We start from the raw sequence: 20,343 nt of genomic DNA on the forward strand, positions 1-20,343 counted from the left end.
AAGCATATTATGATATAATATAGTATAGTATCGTATCGTATTAGCAGCACAATGTACTCATAATATCCAAAGCTGGCTAACTCACAAAGGCTAAGTACAGTAAATGAGTAAATGCAGACTACAGGCCTACTGAAAGTTTGGGTAGGACTCTCTGGCGCAGCACTTAACGTTTAAATCCTACTTGAAGGACCGACAATACTTTGTGTCGGTAGCTAATTACACATCAGAGCTGACTAGTATGACATGTGGTGTTCCCCAAGGTTCAATACTGGGGCCTCTTCTGTTCAACATCTACATGCTTCCACTGGCTCAGATTATGAAAAACAACAAAGTGTGTTATCATAATTATGCAGATGACACACAACTCTACATAACTATATCACCAGGGGACTATAGTCCCATACAAGGGCGGGCTAAATGTGCCAGAATTCTCTTTAATTAAATAAAGATAAAACAGAAGTAATTGTTTTTGGTCCCAATAAACAATTAAAGTGAGCGCTCAGCTTCAATCACTGATGTTAAAAACCTCAAACCAAGCCAGAAATCTAGGTGTAGTTATGGATTCAGACCTCAACCTGAACAGCCATATCAAGACAATTACAAAATCAGCCTACTACCACCTGAAGAATATATCAAGGGTTAGAGGACTTATGTCTCAACAGGATTTGGAGAAACTTGTCCATGAATTTATCTTCAGTAGACTTGACTACTGTAACGGTGTGTTCACAGGCCTCTGTAAAAAGTCAATCAGAAAGCTGCAGCTGATTCAGAACGCTGGAGCTCGAGTCCTCACTAAGACCAGGAAAGTGGATCACATCACTCCAGTTCTGAGGTCTTTGCACTGGCTCCCTGTCAAACAAAGAATTTACTTTAAATTCCTGCTGCTTGTTTATAAAGCACTGAATGGTTTAGGGCCTAAGTATGTTTGCAAACTACTGCACCTTATGAACCATCCCGGCCACTCGTCTGGGACGGGTCTACTTTCTGTTCCAAGAGTCAGAACTAAACATGGAGAAGCAGCGTTCAGCTTTTCTGCTCCATATATCTGGAACAAGGTCCCTGAAAGCTGCAGGTCTGCTGAGACCATCAGTTCCTTTAAATCCAGATTGAAGACTTTTCTGCTTGCTGTTGCCTTTAATTGAACCAGATTAAATTACTGCATCTCACTACTGCATTTTATTTCTTAAACTGCACTGCAACTTTTATTACATTTTTATTTTTCATTATGCTTTTTAACTGTTTTAATGTTTTCTTAACTGTTTTTAAATCCTGTTTTCTCTGCATTATGTTTTGATGCTTTTAATGGTTTTATGTGAAGCACTTTGAATCGCCTTGTTGTTGAAATGTGCTATACAATTTAAACACAGTCCAACGAGTATTGTCATCCTGTTAAACTGCTGGCCTAGGAGTAATTTCCACTATTGTTATTAAATATTTACAGGAACGGACATAAAAAAATAAAATATTAAAATAAATGTCCCATACTTTAAAAACACAGGAGTCAGAGTACCTCCTCTGCCCAGTAGGTGGTAGTGTGGCAGAAGCACAGCGCCAAATGAATCTCTCTTGGTGCGTTACGCCCAACGTGACGTCATCACGTCGACCAATCAGGGGCGGCTCGGCGTCTCTTTCAGGAAGTAAACGCAGAAAGTACAGAGGAGAGAGCAAAGAGCTGTTCCTGAGAGTGCAGCCGCTCGCCACGGGACATAAGTCAAAGATAATAATGTCCTTAACCATTTTGACGTCCGCCTACAGGCAAAGGTGACAGTGTTTCTACTGTATAGTTTGGTGTCAGTTGTCTTCTTGACACTCCGAGTGTGGTGTCATATGTAACGTTACCTTGTTGTTTCATGTCAGACATGCTAGAACATTTTGAAGTAGGTTAAGTCAATAGGATGCGAGCTAACGTTTCTGTGTAATAATATCGTGATAGTCATTGGTCGAACTGGGAATCTAATGTCATATATATTTATGTTAATCTTCTGAATTTTTATTTGTCATAAGGCAACAGGTTAATTGATACATTGATTGATTTTGAGGCTGCGAAACCAGATGTTTCCAGATGCTATGTGTCCAGCATGTAAATATTTCTATATCTGCACTACCGTTTCCTGCAGGCTGAGGTCCCTCTGCAGACTGCAGCGAATTCAGGGCCACATGGTGAGCCACCCCCTCATGCACCTACATGTTAAATATAGTAGCTGCCGGAGGTTTACAGTATTGTGCAGTGAGGGTCGTATGGATCAAAGTATCGGGCTTTCTTTACTTGTACCGCATATTTCAATGTGTTCTTGTAAAGCTGTTTACATAATCTGTCCGGTCTCTTCTTTGCATCAGATGTCGAGTCAGGTGGAGTCAGACGTTCTTCTGGAGAAAGTGGGCAGCGCAGGTGTGATCACCATAAACCGACCCAAAGTCCTGAACGCCCTCAACCTGACCATGATCCGACAGATCTACCCTCAGCTCAAGGTATGTGGGAAGCTTGGTTCATGCTCACCTCAACTGGGTCAAAGGTCATGGCCTCGAGTGTGTCAAGTGTTGTTTATCATAGCAGCGTGTTGCAGATCGTAAATGGCTTTGGATGGATGGTTGTACTCCCTATTTACACACTATTTATGAAGGAATGTCATTACTTTAACTTCCTGAAAAAACATTAGGGTTTGATGTAATTCGATACCAGAAGCCACAAATATTGTACAATTTGTTGTAATTATACAGTCATCCCCTCCCATCAAATACAAATTGCCCTCTTTCACTGTAAATTGGAGGATAAACTATTGTATCATTTGTCTTTGTTGTAAAGAAATATCCCAAAACCCATTGTGTCATCCCGTATCCAACACATTGGGATGGTGTTGTGTTTACGATCTCAATAGTATGTTTTTATGTTGTCTTTGTTGGAGCTTGTGTGAACGTCTAAACTTTCACTAAAATTGAGCAGAAACCTGTTTCAGCGAGGAATGCATGACATTAACATTTATTTTTGATCATAATTTCCAATAAATTTGCGGCTTTATTTGATTCTAGAAATGGGAAAATGACAATGAGACGGACATTGTGATCATCAGAGGAGCAGGTGGAAAAGCCTTTTGTGCTGGTGGAGACATCAGAGGTGAGCAGTAGCCTTGAAGGATCAATCGCTGGGTCTGTGTAGCCACAGTTTGGGCCTCTCATGTAATAGCAGACATTAATATAACATCAGTTCTTCTTAAAGAGAATTAAGCTTTTGAAGGTTGTTTAAAGACACGTATCATTGTTTTGAAGCTATTTCCAGAATCACCAAAGACTAAAACCACCTGGATGAAAAATGATTCCGTCCACTGAATGATTTAAAAAAAAAAAAAAAAAAAAAAAATTGTTTCTGCTTTAATGTGTTTTCTCCTCTCAGCGGTCACAGATGCTGGGAAAGTTGGAGACCCTCTGGCAGAGGACTTTTTCCGTGAGGAATACATTCTCAACAATGCTATTGGTAAGCATTACAATTTCAATTACACCTGTATTATTAAATATCTGTTATGTATGGGTCCTTATTCACTTAAAGTCTCCCTTTTTACATTTCTAAACACCACACCAACACTTTATTTTATCTTTCAAGGAGCATGCAGGAAACCCTACATCGCTCTTATTGAAGGAATAACAATGGGAGGGGTGAGTATTATTTATAATATATAAAGTTAATAATATAAGGTTGGAGTTTTGGTACCTTTTTGAGTGAAAAGCATTGCTCTCTCTATGGCGCTTGCTATTAACATGTACCTGTAGGTGTCAGTAGAGAGCTGTCTGCGTGTCTCCTGAAGCCGGTGGCAAGGTGGCCTCTGATTGGATGAAATAGGAAGTGGCAGAGCATTGTTGCTGCCACTGTTTTTTCCCTCCAGGTGTCAGATATGTTTGGAATTTGAATTGGTACCTTTGCACAACATTAAGCATGAGCAGACGTTATTCAGACAGATCTGCACAAATACTCATATATCAGGCGTAACCTTTATCGCAAAGGTCTGTAATCTGTTCAATTCAATGTAATCTGTTCATATTGTTTCAATCACCTGGTCTGAAAAAAATGTCTGTCGTTTGGTTCTTTTTTCCATCGCATGACCTTGACAGTGAATTTACTCCTGAGGTGTCACTGAGGTTGCCGACCGCCACCAGGGTTATTACTCATCGCGTGTGCGTGTGCGTGCGTGTGCGTGCGTGTGCGTGCGTGTGCGTGCGTGTGTGTGCGTGTTAGTGTGTGTGCGTGTGTACAGAGTTGTTTGAAGACCTCACAAGCCTTTTAGCACAACACTGAACCTCGCTGTACTATTAGCTTGCCGGCTATTAGGATGCAATTTACAATCTGGTGCTCCTGAAATCTCTTAAGGAGTATTTTTACAACGGTATGTGGCGCAAATCAATAACTTGATCGGGTGGCTGTGTCTTCATGTTTTATTTTGGGCTATATTTTTAGTTGAGAACAGTGAGGGAATACCATGGTGATCTGGAGCTTTCTATCATTTTGGTTTCAACACTAATATTATTTTTATGTTCTACTTTAATCTCTTGTTTGTTAAGTGGGAGATATTTTGAATGGGAAGTCTTTTTTAATAGTCATGAATGCTAACCCAGATCAAAGCTTACTCTTCTGAGCTCCTAGTGTTCACACTGTCTGCACATCGGCATGATTTGTTGCGTGTGGAGTGATTTCTCAGTGTTGCTGCGTCCACATTGTCTGTACATGGTGCTGCAGCGGTGCGCTGCTTCTTCTCAATGGAGGCTAAAAGCTGGAGAACAGGGAGTTGGACAAGTGTTTGGGTCAAAATACCAGCACACTGATTTATATGATACCAATGGAAGGAGGTTAAAATGCTAATGATGTTCTACATAACTAGTAAGCCTCACAACTAAATACACTTTGCATCGAGGACAGGTACAATAACTTGATATTGTAACTGGTGAACTGTGATTATACTCACCGTTTCAGTTGTTACCTTTTTTTATTTTTTAGAATCAAGGCTTGAATGTCGAGAGTAAACAACGGAAACCTTTAAAAATACAAGAAAAACTTATACTTTGACGTATTAGCAAACAATTTGAGTCATGTTTCTTGACCCCTTTTAGTTCTTTTAGGTATATTTTGTTTACCCATCTCCAAAGCAGTCGGCAAGGCACTAATGATCAAAACTAGTCCACTTGGTTGAATGAGACAGGACACCCACAAAAGGGGGGCGGGCATCTGAAGGGTCAAATGATGGTCTTTGTTGGCAGGGACTGTTATGGTGATTTTAAAGTGATTACCATCTTGGTCTGACCGGTACCAACGTGTGTTCATTCAAAATGGTCAGTTATTTGGCCTGCTCAGGACTGCTGATACAAAAGCAGCTTTTTTGTTTTGTTGGTATTATCACTGGAGTAAACATTTCAAACTGGGTAATCCACAGTGGGACGAATCCCAGAAAATGCGAACCGAAACCAAATCATCTTTTCTTGCTTGTTTTTCTCCACGGTCAGACGGCCATGATGACAATGACTCCCCCACTTACCATTTTCCTTTCCAAGAGAGACGGAAGCTAGAATTAATTTGTCAGAACAAAACAAAGTTGGGTAGCAGAGTGCAGTAATGGATGCGAGGGACAGCTGAGTGCTTGTTTCTGATGTATGCTGCACCATATGGTGTGGCACAAAACAAGTCACTTCCGTTCATCATCCCAGTTGAAAAGCTGTTTAGTTTGTGTTCCTTTGTGCTGCTTTTCACACAATTGTCTATTTCTACTCTTTTCTTCTTTTTCTTTTGTATATGGGTTTATAGCTCTGGGAATGAAGTGATTTAAAGAAGTCATGTCACTAGATAGAAGACACTAATGTTGACGCAAACCATCCTCGAGGGCGATTGCTGTTTCATGTGTGTAGTGGTGGAAAACAGACCAGTCCTATATATGGAAAAGAGTTCAAGAGGCACCAGAGTCTCTGTTCCCAGATCTGCACTGAGCTCAGGGCAGAACTCCCACGTCGAACGAGTATTCTTGCGTTAGTGATAACAAACCACTAGGGATTGAAGAGGCCTGTCTTTAGCAGGTCAAGACACATACACACACACACACACACACACCAGTCTCCGTTTGCCTCCCTGTTACATCACCGGGATCTCATCACACGCACATCATTCATCGCTCTCTCCAAGTTTAAAATCCCCTAGAATTATGGTCTGAATGCTGAAGTGTTATTAATAATGTCTGCTGTGTTTGAGCAGACAGCACGGCTCTGACTTTTTTTTCAGCATGTTTGAGTTTGCTCTTAAGATTTCAAACATTTACGTCTTCCTACAGAAGGCTCCTCACATTCGGACTCCGGTCACACTGCTTTCAGGAGGCTTTGTAACAGACGAGGCGGAGTGGTTGCTGATGGATATTTGCCCGGAGCCGCATGGCTGTAATCTCTTTCCTCTGGAGAACAGGGCTCTTGTTTCCTAATGTCCACAGCATCTAATGAGAAGAGTGAGGGCCAAAAAAAAAAGACCCCAGGTCAGATTTTAATCCATGCATTGAGGTTCTTATCTTCCTGTGCAGTTTTAAAAGTGAATCATTTTCAAACAAATGTCACTTTCTCCTTCAGTGTTTATAACTGTTGTCTGTCACTTGTGTCTCTTCACACCAACTTTTAGGAGGTTTCTGTATTATACTTTTCCACTCTCATGCGCAGTGTCACTAATCATTTCCGATTTAGCAAACCTTGATTCTTCTGCAAAATCTAAAGCGTTCCAATATTATTGGGGCGGGGTACCTAAATTCCTCTTGAGGTGTGAAAAGTAGTACTACGACAGTAATTTTAATGGATTTCACCCCACCCGTTCGATCAATATTTGGTTTGTACCCAGTAAACGAAATATCACTACGAGGACTTCATGAAGCCCTCCGTATTTTAGCCAGTGTAAACTGTTCCCAGCCAGGTTGTAAATTGTGCAGCCTATGCTGTTTGTAAGCATAAGCTATAAACATGCTCGTCTGCACACTTTTGCACATTTCCATTGTTGACAGCAGGATCTGCAGACATGTTCTTATATGGTGCTTGGTGGTGCAACACCAGTACGTAACAATGTTCCACTGCTTTTATGGTAAAACTCAGGTAATGTGAGATTAAACGGACCCTCAGTCCGTACCAGTACATCCAGCGATCATTGCAATAAGATTGTTTGCTCTTTTTTTGCCTTTTTATTTTCTAATTGCGAAAATAAATAAAATCATGTTGCGTTATTCCTACAGTTATGAGGAAATGGCTGCTATGGTGTAGGTTCCTTTCTGTTATATTTTCACTGCACTCAATCTTACATGACTCATTCTGTACCAATCAATAGAGGACGACCAGAGGAGCTCTGGATGTTACCGACACAAAGCATTTGAAAATGGCTGGTGTCTATTACAGTATGAAAACAAATAGGGGTATGAAAACAATGCTGTAAAATATTTAAAGGAGATTGTGAAATCGTTCCGTACCGTATTAAAACTCAAGTTATGATTATGAAACAATTAATAGAGAAATATATAATTGGAATCTACTTTTCTTTCAGAATGTCCATGGGAAAGATCTTAACGTTTTAATTGTCACAGCATTTTCACAGCACACATTTCTAACTTGTCATAGTAGGAAAAGCAAAAGTGTTACTAATAACATCAAACACAGCTCAATTCTATTCAAGTGTTCCAGTAAACCGTGACAGAGAGTTAGCATGCACAACACTAGAACCCATTCAGCCGGCACTCATTTTATCAATAGCTTCTGTAACTCAATGTCATTGCTCTTTAAATGTTGTCGATCTATCTCTCTCCATCTCTCTCTCTCTCAAATTTGAAGTGTGTTCTTAAAGTTGCAAAATGAGAATGTTTAGAACATATGAATTGTCTCCACACAGCTCTCAACGAGTCCGCGGCTGGCAGCTAACTGCTAACTGTGCTAACTGATGACGGGACTAACGGTTCACCTGTAGGGTTTGCTCTGCGTAATGTCTGAAGCTGACATCGGTCTTTTTTTTACGTCTGGATCTGGTTCTTTCATTTCTGTTTAGTCATCTGCGATCAGATATTATGAATCCTCTGTGGTCATTTGTCACACAGCCTCAAGGCGAACCCCACTCCCTGCCTGTGGCTGTTTGCTGAGAGCGTGGTGAAGACTGGTTGTCGACTGTCTGTAATCACGCTTTGATTGTCAGGGATTCAGCCCTCAGCAGGGGGCGTGATTGCATCAGGTAGTACCGTTCATCTGTTTTGAGGTTGATATGGTGGTTAATCAATACCAGCGAGATAACACCGCCAGGTGCAGTGGGTTATAGTTTTCAATGCTTACTTTCCAGCCTCTGTTCGCGAGCCAGTGGAAAACACAGGAGAGTTTCTCAAAGTGCGTGCGTGCGTGTGTGTTTTCTTTTAAGTTCGTTTGTTGTTCAGGCTGATCTAAGCTGTCTACGTGTCAGACACTGTTATCAGTCTGGTTTTTCACAACTGAACTGAGCTACAGGCCATTCACCCGTCACAGCCAGGCAGCACACCTGTCTGTGTATCGACAAGTTACGTGCGTAGTCGAGGACGTATGCAAGAGAATATTGTTTCCATGGCAACCTCATAATTATAAACCGCGGTCAAAATGTCCTCTGGCCAGTGTCGCTCATTAGCCTTCACCTCTCTCCCTGCTGGTCGTAACACACATAAATCATACACTCACTGACGCAGGGTCGGCCTGGTTTACTTTTATCTCTCAGCATTTTCCATCTCAAACTTCAGCTCAGGGTCTCTCGGTTATTGATGTCTCCCCCCCATCTCCCCCTCCTCCACTGTGTGTATTCCTCAGCCTCTGTTTCCTCATCTGGTCCTCATGTCATGTCTCTTCTTCCTGCAGGGTGTGGGTCTGTCAGTTCATGGACGGTTTCGAGTGGCCACTGAGAAGACGCTGTTTGCCATGCCGGAGACTGCCATTGGTAAGACCGTCCAGCTGCACCAGCTCCTGTCTACCGGGAGGGAGGGGTGGGGGTCACTGGTTGGCTCACACCAGTGTGAGTGGGTATCTAGACCATTAATTATGAAGGAGCAGTGATTTCACTTGCAGACGCAGCTGGATCCAATTCAAACGCATTCATAGACGTGATGTGTGTCTGCATGGGAGGCTGGGAAACTAGAATACACCGAGGGACAGATGAGTTGTATTCAGCGCAGCATATGATAGATGCGTCATAAAAATGTCATTTCAGAGGGCAGGATGTCTCCTTTCCCAAAGTATGTGTTTTACTCAATTGCTCCTCAATGGGAGAGACAATATTTTGAACTGAGGAGACAGGAAGGGATTTGGAAAGTGGGCTTATGGAGAGATTAAAAAAACTGACAACAGTCGTGCATGATAAAAGTAAATGATTGGCAAGTCATGTTTGCTAAGTTCAGCATCTCCGTGAGTGTTTCAGCATGCTTACGTTTCCTAATTGGCAGCTAAGGCTCATGGGAATGTTGTTTTAGATCTGAGGATGGAGCTAGATAGAAAAGTTAGGGGATCAACAGAGTTAATACAATTCCTCCTGTAACATGGACATCTAAACCACATTTCACGACAATCCATCCAATAATTGTCGAGATTTCACAAAAAATATACAACCTTATGGTGGCATTATGCAGAAATTCACCAAGTCATGAACATCAAAGTCAAAGTAAGGAGGCTTCCTGCTGTGGGGGATGGCAATGATTAAATGGCTTTTCCAGTTTTTGATCCACCAGGTGACATCGAAGCCACTTCAGCCAGTGAGGCTCAAAATACAGAGCAGGCGTGTGTAGCCGATGGTCTCTGCCACTTGGGGAGTTGGGGAATTCAAAGTTCAGTGTTTATCCACTTTCAGTGCTATCGGTGCTTGACACTGAAGTAAAGAATGGGAGCAGAACGAAGGCTGTTGTAGCAGGCGCAGACGTAGGGAAAGAAATCTGCACGACTGCGCATTAAAAAAATTGTCTTTCTTCATTACCCACCCTGGCTTTATTATACTGATAAATATCAATGAATATCCTCAATGATTACGTGATATTGATTCAAAGCGTTTGGCCCAGACCTCATGGTCTGACCGTGGCATTATAAACGACTACAGGACACACCAACCTGACAGGCCTCCATGTGTTTTAGGAGGATGAGAAACAATACAACTATCAAGAGGGGAGAGATGGGATCTGACATTTGTTTTGTGTGGCTTTTCATTTGCATAATCGTATACTGTACCACCAAAGCCCCATAATGATGCATAATATAATTATGCTTGATCAGTAACTAAATGGCTCGCTGCATGGAGAAATCGTCAAGAACGTATCTTAGTGTTTTGCTGCACGAGTGCTAAGCTTTAATTTGCTCTTTAGCTAATTGAGCCATGTGGACAGATGGTCGTCTCCTGAGGAGATTAGTAACAAATCTCTAACAAACGAATTACAGCTGGCGTTGGTATAAACTAGCTGGTTGTCACTTAAACCCACATGGCTTATCACAGTTCTTTAATTGTGTATGAAGTATTTGCAGGAATCTATTGTATAATTATTATTATTATGAGTCACTCTGGGTTTGTGGCGAGAAAGAGCCTGACCAGGCAAGCTTATGTTTCCCATCTCTCCTCAGTCAGTGTTTTCACATCATAAACATGGTTAATGGATATTGAGATGGTCCTGAAGCATCTCTGATGATCAGCTCGACAGACTGCACAAGTGTTATTATATTTGGTTTCAATCACGTCGTTATTTTACTGCAGCTGTAGGAAGTAACCATATACGGTCATTTCCCTCACAAAGTATTTCAATGAGTGCCCTATAAAGGGGTTTAATGTGTGTCTGTTCTACTGACTGTGATCTCACTGATTCACACTCGCAAACTTCCAAGGACACTTGCTTCATCCTCTGTTTGACACACAAGCGCACACACACACACACACACACACACACACACACACATCAAGCTCATTCCCGATCATTCTGGGCTCGACTCCATAATAAATCTTCAGCTGATGCTTTAAGTGGTGTGCGTTGAAATTGACAGATGTCCGGAGCAGCGGAAGAATTATGATTATGTTGTCAGTGGACAGGAATTAAGTGAGAAACGCCTAAAGTTCTTGTGTGTGTGTGTGTGTGTGTGTGTGTGTGTGTGTGTGTGTGTGTGTGTGTGTGTGTGTGTGTGTGTGTGTGTGTGTGTGTGTGTGGATGGCATTTTCCCAAAGGCGAGGCCACAATGAAGAGTAGGAGGAAATGGGACCTCAATTCAATTGCAGAGGCGGAGGATTGACAATATGAGGTGATTGATATACAACGCAGTATGCGTGTCTGTGAGGGTGTGTCTTGTATTTAGTTTTCTCCAATTAGGGAACAGCAATTGCAGAGCTGCTCCGAGACCCTTCATGCTTATTCTAGGCTTGATCTGGAGTATGGAAGCCTCTCAAGAACCTGTCTTGTGTGACTTTACTGCAACTACAGTCACGTTGTGGCGTCAGGCTTTTCCACTTAAGTATGCCGATATTACACAAGTTTGCTTCATCCACCATGTTGGCGGTTCGATGCCCAGCTCCTCCTGTCCGCATGTCAAAGTGTCATTGACACTGAACCCCAAGTTGCTCTCTGGGCGCTTCACAGCAGCCCACTGCCCCTTAATGCTTGGAATGGGTTAAAATACAAAGGTGAGATTTCATGTATGTGCATGTATTTATATGACGATTTAAATACAGTTGACTACACCTCCTCAGGACTGTATCGGTGGGTTTTTGGTTGATCGATATCCTCCTCGCTCTTCTGTGAGCTTTTTTTGCACTTGCCAGGTTGGAACAAAGGACATCTTATCATCCTTATTGGTACATTGAGTTCGGGCGTGTGTACTTACCAGCATGTCTGAGTAAATGTCTAATCAGTGAAGTGAACTCACAAGTAAAAACACCTGTGTTGGTGTGTAAAGCCCTTGGAGTATTTCATTTTGCACACTAAATTGAGTTGAAGCGTTCCTACGTTGTATTACAAACATCAATGTTCATCTTTTGCTCTTTAGTTGTTTGACATGTCTCCAGAAGGTTCCAGTTACAGCTGGGCAATATATCGATACTATATCAATATTTCTATATTGAGACGAGATATATTCTTAGATTTTTTTAAAGTGTTATATGACATGAGTGTTGTTGTTTTTCCTGATTTTAAAGGCTGCATGGCGGTGGGGTGATGTCATTTTCAGAACTTAACCAGACTGTTCTATTATCTACCTTTACCCACTCAGTCATTATAGTCATATCACTGATGATTATTTATCAAACGTCTCATTTTATAAATAATTACTGTCTTTTTTTTTGGTCCAAAATGTTGTTATATTTGATTTTTGCGATATCGCCCAGTGATCTGGAAGTAGGGCTTTGCTTCATTTATGAAGCGTATTTCCCCTTTCACTGGATTTGACACCCACTCTGGCTAATTAGACCTTTTCTCCAGCGTAAAATTGGAGGGGGCTGTGCTGGTGATCATGTGACTCCTATCAGGTGCAACACAACAGGAGAGAGGAGATGCTAATCATGACGGTCTGTACCAACCCACACAGTCTAATCTAAACACCTGCGTTAGGACACCTGTTATCACCCAGGACACATGCCATGATATAGTTATACCCAACATATATTTTATTATAATACTGGTAGATCAAATCAAGCATTCTGATTGGTGGTTCACACGGTGTACTTTATTCAGCCATAAAGTACTGTACAGCCTGTTTACATTTAGAGCGTTCCATATCAGTGCGCACTTAAAATAACAGGTAGATTTAAATTGCGCGACCATTAGTTGTCATTTCAAGCTTGATAGTTACCAAACATGTTTTGTGTAAACTTTGATATTTTCGGGGGAATGACTTTTGATGAGAGTGTCAGCGGTGAATACTGTATTTGTAGTCCCTGTTCCTGCTGTACAGTCAAACGTTGATACGGCTCACAATCAGGAGAGCAGAGCAGATAACGCTCTGAGAGCAGACTAGTTAGTGGGGAGCGAGTGCATAAAACCGGAAACTAAGATGAGGAATGAAAAGGGTTTGATCACAAAATCATGATAATTTCCAGTGAGAGATAATTACGTCGGTAATTTCCCGACGCGAGGCAAGTTCTCTAAACATCATGGAGGAGAAAAATGACGGAGAAAAGACGGACAGAAGCAGCGAGAGCACTTCTTTACATCGGTGGCTGAGTGTCATCCTCCACCCTGCTTTCAACCGGCAGTTTTATAGTCCCGTATGTGTCCACATTAACAACACCCTTGAATAGTACATTATTGACGATACAGTACTGCCTCTCGTACCTTATTGCTTAATTAAACCAGATTGAGCCAAATTAAGTAAATGAGGGTGTGTGGGTTGTATCAGGTTCAAAACAATGCATAAGAATACCAACTTGTGCCAGAGGGGAGAGGCAGGCAGGCATCTATAACATCTTAACCAATGCATGTTCAGTGACGCTGTTCCACACTTTATACTTGATACAAATGTGAGTTTTTTGATGAGGGAGTTGTTCATGATTACTATTTTTGGACCGTCGTAGACCAGAGGAATGATGATTTTTTTTAAATAGCCGTACTTCCCCTTTAACATTATTGACATGTTTCCCCACATCTCATAGATCATCTCTTGATGACTAAATGGAAAAGCTCTGATCTGTTGTCCCGGTCTGTATTTCATCATGTAATCAGGGCTTCCCTGCCCTTTAGGGACCCGTGCTATGATTTATTAATGCTGCACTTCATAATTCAGCAGGCAACCCTTCAAAGCTCCTTTAAGGATCAGTTGTGTCAATTGGGCAAAAAAAGTAATTATCTCTGTTAAAAGTATTATCGTTCCCCCCTTAAGGATAGAATAATAACTTCATAGCTACTCGCACACAAACACTCGAGGCTCACTACACTCGCACAAAAACGTCAACCCCTTCTGTGGCGAGATTAACCGGTTTAACCTGGGACCTGCTAGCCTTCTGAACGACAGCCATAATCTGTCACATTTATGATATTACATTTTCAGCCGTGAATCAGGTCAACACATCTAATCCCTCTCTCCCCCACATCCTCGAGCCACGATACAAAAAGCTGTCCGAGGACCTAAAGTGACCAATGGAATCTCCTTTCCTGTCAGAAACATTGAAATCCAATGGAAACATCATTGAAAAAAAAAAAGAATACATTCGGCACAGCTTAGCTGCACATTTTTCATAATCATGATTGCTCGTAAGCTGCATGTTTATCTTGTTTACAGTGTGCCAGCAATCATTTGTTCTGTTAATGGTTGTAAGTCTCCTCTTGGTGAGGTAGAAGGGTAAAGGTGGAGGACAATGCTGGTACCTGGTGCAATTCGGACCCTTTTTTTTTTTTTTTTAAACGGTATTACCGTATGCTGGAAAATGAGAAAATGAACGGCAACTGATTTGAGAATCAATTAATTCAAACGAAAGTGACGGTGTCAAAAATTATGTTTTTCATTTGAGACTTTCTGACCTTTCTCACCTTGAGCTATAGCAGGGGTGTGCCAGCTACCATTTTTGTATTGTCTTGTTAATGCCATACTGCCATATACATATTAAGGTTAACATTCATTTGAATTATTATGCCATTATTAATCTCCACCCAATCTGTAATTTAGCAACATAAAAAACAAAATGTTCCTCCCATAATCAGGGCATTGTAATCATGAGAGCACTATACAAGAAGAAGGCTGCCATCCTTATGAAAACATCCACCTTTGAGTTGAAATCACTAACCGACCAACCTTCCACCAATCTTGTTCATCAGCAATAAACTTCTGCATAGAAGACGATAAGCCAATCAGAGGCAGAGTAGGGCGGTACTGTAAATAACAGGCCGTGTAGCTGCCAATGCTGTGAAAGAGGTCGTTTGGCATGTGAATTAGAGGGCACATAAAAAAATAAAAACATGCCCACTTGGAATCAAGGATGAACTGATTGGAATTTGATTTTCAAAGCTCAAGGTCACTGCGACCTCACTAATCACAATGTTGGCCATAACTCGTTCATATTCTAATTTAGACAATTTCACACGACTGTCTAATAGGATAAAATGATGAGGTGAGGACATTTTGGACAGACAAACAAACCCGAGGCAGTAATTCTAGTTTGTTATGCGTCTATGTTTTTAAGAACTGCTCCACAATTCATCGTTGTCTCTCAGATGTCAGTGACACATGCTCATGAGTTCAGTGTGTCTAGTGTTCTGTTTTATTTTGACAGGGCTTTTCCCTGACGTGGGAGGTGGCTATTTTCTGCCGAGGCTCCAGGGGAAGCTGGGACTCTTCCTCGCCTTGACGGGTTTCCGTCTTAAGGGACGTGACGTGCAGAGAGCTGGAGTCGCCACTCACTTTGTGGAGTGTAAGAAGGTACGTACAGGGCTGTGTGTCATTTATAAGACAGTAAGGCAAACACTCGACAGGCCAAACAACATGGATCTTCCAATATATTGCTTTTCAATTCATTATCTGATCTACATGGCAGCCCAAGCACTGTGTGCGTGAGAGTGGGGCTGTAGGACGCTGAGGTTAAAGCTCCACTGGAAAGCCGGATGCTGAGTCACTGGCTGTCTCACGCTTGTTTAAAGATGCCAACGTAGCACTGGCTGGTCCAAAGGCAGGTTGTGTTTGTCTTGCTGTTGGCGTGAGGTCAGAACAGCAGGCAGCAGAGTTTATTTAGGACTGTGACCTTCAGTTCAGGACAGAGGTGCAGTGGGTGGATTTAGTTTGTTTGTGCAACTGTAATAGCAGTTTGACCAAAGGCAAGGCTGGGTAAATCTCTCGTATATCTTTCACATGAACTGCATGTGTTGCTTTCTCATTGAATGAAGCCATGACTACAAATACAGAACCATTTTGGAATATGCAAAGTTCCCTGGCACTGTCCCAAGTGCTGCCTTATTGGTTAAAAAAAGAGATTCATGAATCCAGAGTAGCCAGTCTTTCACAAATGTATCACCAAGAGGGAAAGATGGGAATTTTTAATGTCACGCCTTCTACTTCAATAGATCCCAGAGCTGGAGAAGGAGCTGGTGGGCTTGAAGTCTCCCTCCGCTGAAGACGTCTCCAGGGTGCTGGACTCATACCAGAAGCAGGTTAGAAGCCACACGACTCACATTGAACCTCAAAATATCCCAAACGGCTTAAATAGGCAATGAGACATTCAGACGTATGTTTTCATATGAACGCTTGAGTCTTTGTTGGTCTGTTTATTTATGATTGTTCTCCGTCCACAGAGTAGTCTCGATTCTGAGAAGACGTTCGTGTTGGACAAACACATGTCTGATATTGACAGGTAGGCATTCGATTTCTTCTTTTATTTCCTTATTGTCAACAAATGCCATGGGAAGTCTGAAACCAACATGGTTTTACTCCGTCTCTCAAGCTTTCCCACTTTGCTTCCCTGATATGGCCCTGAGCAGTGTGGCGTTTTGGCAGATGTTACTCAAACAGGACATAGAAGAGGGAGTGTATTTGTTGGAGACTATTTTAGCTGTGGATTTGGTTTTCATTGATGTTCTTTATTGTTTTTGGACAACAATGGATATTTTATACACAGATACTTATTAGTACACTTAGCATAATCAATTCAATGTTGGTTTTGGCCCATTTACGGGTTTTGTTGACGAAATAAAAATAACCTTTTAAAGATGTTAACCAACCCTAGAAGCAGGGGAAATTACATTATTGAGAAAACGGTCTGTTTTTAGTTTAATTGAGAGTGAGCTTTCCTCCCTTCAGGCTGTTCAGCTCCAGCAGTGTGGAGGGCATCGTGCAGAACCTGAAGGCAGATGGCTCAGAGTTCGCCAACAAACAAGCCGAGGTATGCTCTTGACCTGCGGCTTGATTAGAATCACTGACAAATCAGTTTATTCTCCAAGTAATTCTACAGAAATGTAGCAACACCGGTGCAGAGGTTCATCGTCTCCATTCCCAAATATACAAATAGTTAATACAACCACAACAAAAGAGTACACCTGTTCAGACACATGTACACATGTTTTTTTTTAGTTTTTTTTTAGTATTATTTGAACGAGCTGCTCCAACATCCGCCAAATCCCACTGACGCTGCTGGGATGGAGCCAGGGCATTATTTGGCTTTAGCAGTATATGTTAGTAATTAGTAGTCACCTCCGTTTAAGCACTTAATGGGGTTAGTCTTAGTCCTGTTGGCTGGACCAGAATCCCTCCTGAGAGATTTCAGAGCTCTTAGCAGACCAGAGTGGCTTCATTCCACAAGTTTTCCTGAACGATTCTAAAACCGACTCTTCGTGGATGTGACTCTCATCTCTGGTTTCAGTTGTTTGAGTCGTTTTCATGTCACGAAGCTCCAATGAGATCAAACCTGGGCAGGAAGGCGTTTAACATTATGTAACAGCACACATGCCCCAGATTAGACCCCTTCCTGATCACTACGGGATTAATACTACTGGCGAACCGGTGATCTGTTATCTGTTATTGTGTGTTTATTGGTTGATGTGATACATTTTAAATATGGGGAGGGTCATCTCAGGAATTAAATATTTATTCTAAACCCACTTCCCTCAGTTACTACTTCACCACTGACTCACTGTCCCGCCTTGCACATTAAACATTCATAGCTATATTTTTCCTTATTTACACATTGTAACGCCTCTGCGTTACCCCGTGAGTTTCTGGCGGCACACAAGGCAACACACTCTGGATTTGGTTAGTAACAAGCTTTATTGTCTGACTCGTGTGCGCGCCCGGCCTCGCCCCTGAGCACACCTGCCGGCTTGTCTCGTCGCTTCAGCTCCGTCGCCTCGGCTCACCGCTCTCTCTCCCGTTCATCAGACGCTACTCCTGTTTTAGCGGGGAGACACATACACACAATTGCCCCCAGCTGCGGCCGATTACCTCATCACGGCACCTGTTCCCTTGAACCACACCCTCGCTCAATTCCCTCTGCAGCTGAGCGCAACCTCGCCCCGCCACCACACACATTGCTTTGATTTGTATTTTATTTGATCATTTGTATATATTTTTTTATCTAAAAGCTCCACCTTTCAGTTTGAAGTGCACAGAAATGTTCTGTGTGTCTCCTCTTCCAGACGCTGTCCAGGATGTCTCCCACATCCCTGAAAATCACCCACAGGCAGCTGCAAGCGGGTGCAACCCTGAGCCTGCGGGACGTGTTGGTGATGGAGTATCGACTGAGCCAGGCCTGCATGGTAAAAACCAATCATCCTTTTCACTCGTGTAGAATCATAATTCAGTAGGAATTGAAGGATTAGTGAATTACTCTGCAAGTTAAGGAGCCCGTTGTATTCTCTCACATATGAACTTGCATTTATCTTTGAAGTTAAAATGTCAGTATTACTCATCTGAGACAGCTGTTTTCGTTTAGCTATGACTAAGAGCTAAATCCTAAAAGGGTCTTATCTCATGGGATTGCTTCCGTTGTTTTGCAGAGGGGCTGCGACTTTTATGAGGGCGTACGAGCCGGTAAGTCACTGCACGAAACATATATGGCAATATTGATTCTAAATGTTATTAAAGGATCAAATAAAAGCTATTTTTCATTGCGTGACAGCATCTCGGTCAAATCACCTGATTCCCCTTCTGTTTCCAGTGCTGGTTGACAAGGACCAGAGTCCCAAGTGGAACCCTTCAACGCTGGAGGAGGTGTCCGAGCAGGCCGTGGACCAGTGCTTCTCCTCGCTGGGAGAGAAGGACCTCACGTTCTGATGAGTCATGTCAGAGGACTGTACTGCCGAGGAGGAACAAAAGTCTGTTATTTTATGACAAGCACACGCATCGGACACATACTTAATAGTTTGTCTCAATACTGTGGAGACGTTTTACAGGAAAATCCCAGCTGCTCCTCTGCAGCTGAGGAAAAAGGTCTGATTCATGTTCCTATCACCTGAAAACTAAAATAGTAGCAGAAGAGGTTGGAAAAATGTTTGGTGTAAACTGGGCTATGCAGTGGAAGTGTTTTGTTTTTTTACGTAAGTTGTACAGCAGCAAATCTCTCTTCTGTTGCAAATGCAAGGAATCTGCTGCACAGCAGCACTAAACACAAGGACCTGGGAGGAGAAAATGATCTCACCACTGAGTGCTTTATTACATTTCCTGTGGGTGTTTGTTGATGTGACTTGGATCGGTATCATCTTGTATCCTACAGTGAGGTCCCTTCTTCTACTGCGGATGATATAATGGCTCTTTGTCTTTTTCCATTATCTTTTCCTTGTCACTAGTATCTGTACTTTTTCAGATGTAACATAGATAAAACAGGTTTTCTCTGACAGATCCAAACAACACTCCCAATACAAGTGGCAGATTTGGAAGTATATCAATATTTGTTCTGAATGCAATTATTGTCACGTTGCATTTTTTAATAAACAAAAATGTGCATGTGATATAGCGTGTTTTCGTAATTAACTTCATCTGATGGACACGTCACTGTAATTCATCCAGCAGCAAATCCCCTCGCTCAACATTAGTTCTCAATAGTTTCATTATTTATGAGACAACCAGCCAGGTTGGACATCAATGCTGGAACACGGGGCAATAAAGAGAGCTGGTCGTGGAACAGAAAGGGACGTGTGGTCTTGGCGAGTAAAGACACGGCTTGTGTTACAGCAGGTGCAGTTACAAATTGATTCTCCTTTTTTATGTCAACCATTTCTGAAACATTGTCCTCTCCTGAACATCCTGTCCTTATACAGACAGAATAACATAACTATTACAGTAACTGAAAGTATATATTATATATACAGGCAGACAAACTTATTGCACAGTGTATTTTTGCTCTTGGTACCTCTTCTTCAGTACTGCGGTCAAGCCAGCCTCCACTTCGAAAAACACGGTCAAGCAAGCCAGCGCGGTTTATTTTGGTAAGCCTGTGTACTAACTAGGCATTACGGAACGAGCGTGGAAGACCTGACTTTAAAATAAGAGCAAACTTCCGGTGAACGTGACATGACATTTATTAAATCAATACGTCTCTAAATCTATAGATACATGAACGAGTTAAACTAAATGAATGAGTGAAAAATGTACTATTAACTTTATTTTATTTATTTTTTTACAATTATACGGAAAACATGTTGACATTCTGATTTTGAATTTACAACATGAACCAATATCATAAATATATCTCCTACATCAGACCTGGGCACCTTACGGCCCGCGGGCCACACCCTGTCGAGACGGCTTGTTATCAGCGTGAGAGCACGAAGCTGCTGCTCTGATATGAAATCTAGAGGTTAAACATTAAGGCTAATGAACCGGTCCGTTCTTTTATCAGTGTGTATTTTATGTGCCTGGCAAAACTGTCCAAAAGTTAAGAGTCCACAGTCTGCAAATGAATGACAAAACTGTCGG

General features: G+C 41.9%; 1 protein-coding gene and 1 long non-coding RNA gene across 2 annotated transcripts; one reads left to right on the top strand and one right to left on the bottom strand.

Moving 5' to 3' along the window:
* The first annotated feature begins 1,663 nt into the window (after positions 1-1,663).
* hibch (3-hydroxyisobutyryl-CoA hydrolase) lies at positions 1,664-19,370 on the top strand. Its single transcript, XM_079230884.1, has 14 exons — positions 1,664-1,761; positions 2,118-2,160; positions 2,338-2,469; positions 3,028-3,112; positions 3,389-3,469; positions 3,596-3,648; positions 8,857-8,935; positions 15,218-15,363; positions 16,002-16,088; positions 16,230-16,288; positions 16,735-16,816; positions 18,066-18,185; positions 18,426-18,459; positions 18,587-19,370. Exons 1-14 carry the CDS (start codon positions 1,724-1,726, stop codon positions 18,700-18,702), a joined length of 1,155 nt encoding a protein of 384 aa, XP_079087010.1. The 5' UTR covers positions 1,664-1,723; the 3' UTR covers positions 18,703-19,370.
* Positions 18,153-19,851, bottom strand: LOC306747786. The gene is made up of 3 exons (XR_013771148.1): positions 19,778-19,851; positions 18,565-18,724; positions 18,153-18,178 (listed from the first exon to the last, which is right to left on the bottom strand). It is a non-coding gene; the product is annotated as an uncharacterized lncRNA (long non-coding RNA).
* Positions 19,852-20,343: the final 492 nt, after the last annotated feature.

Source organism: Taurulus bubalis, assembly GCF_910589615.1.
Source record: "Taurulus bubalis genome assembly, chromosome: 15".
NCBI classification, from domain to species: Eukaryota; Metazoa; Chordata; class Actinopteri; order Perciformes; family Cottidae; genus Taurulus; species Taurulus bubalis.

Bases quoted from the DNA above. Each gene is read 5' to 3' on its own strand.
- hibch (XM_079230884.1), top strand. From the start codon at position 1,724: ATGTCCTTAACCATTTTGACGTCCGCCTACAGGCAAAG. The intron at 3,113-3,388 runs GTGAGCAGTAGC...TTCTCCTCTCAG, and splicing joins TGCTGGTGGAGACATCAGAG to CGGTCACAGATGCTGGGAAA. The intron at 16,289-16,734 runs GTAGGCATTCGA...TCCTCCCTTCAG, and splicing joins CACATGTCTGATATTGACAG to GCTGTTCAGCTCCAGCAGTG.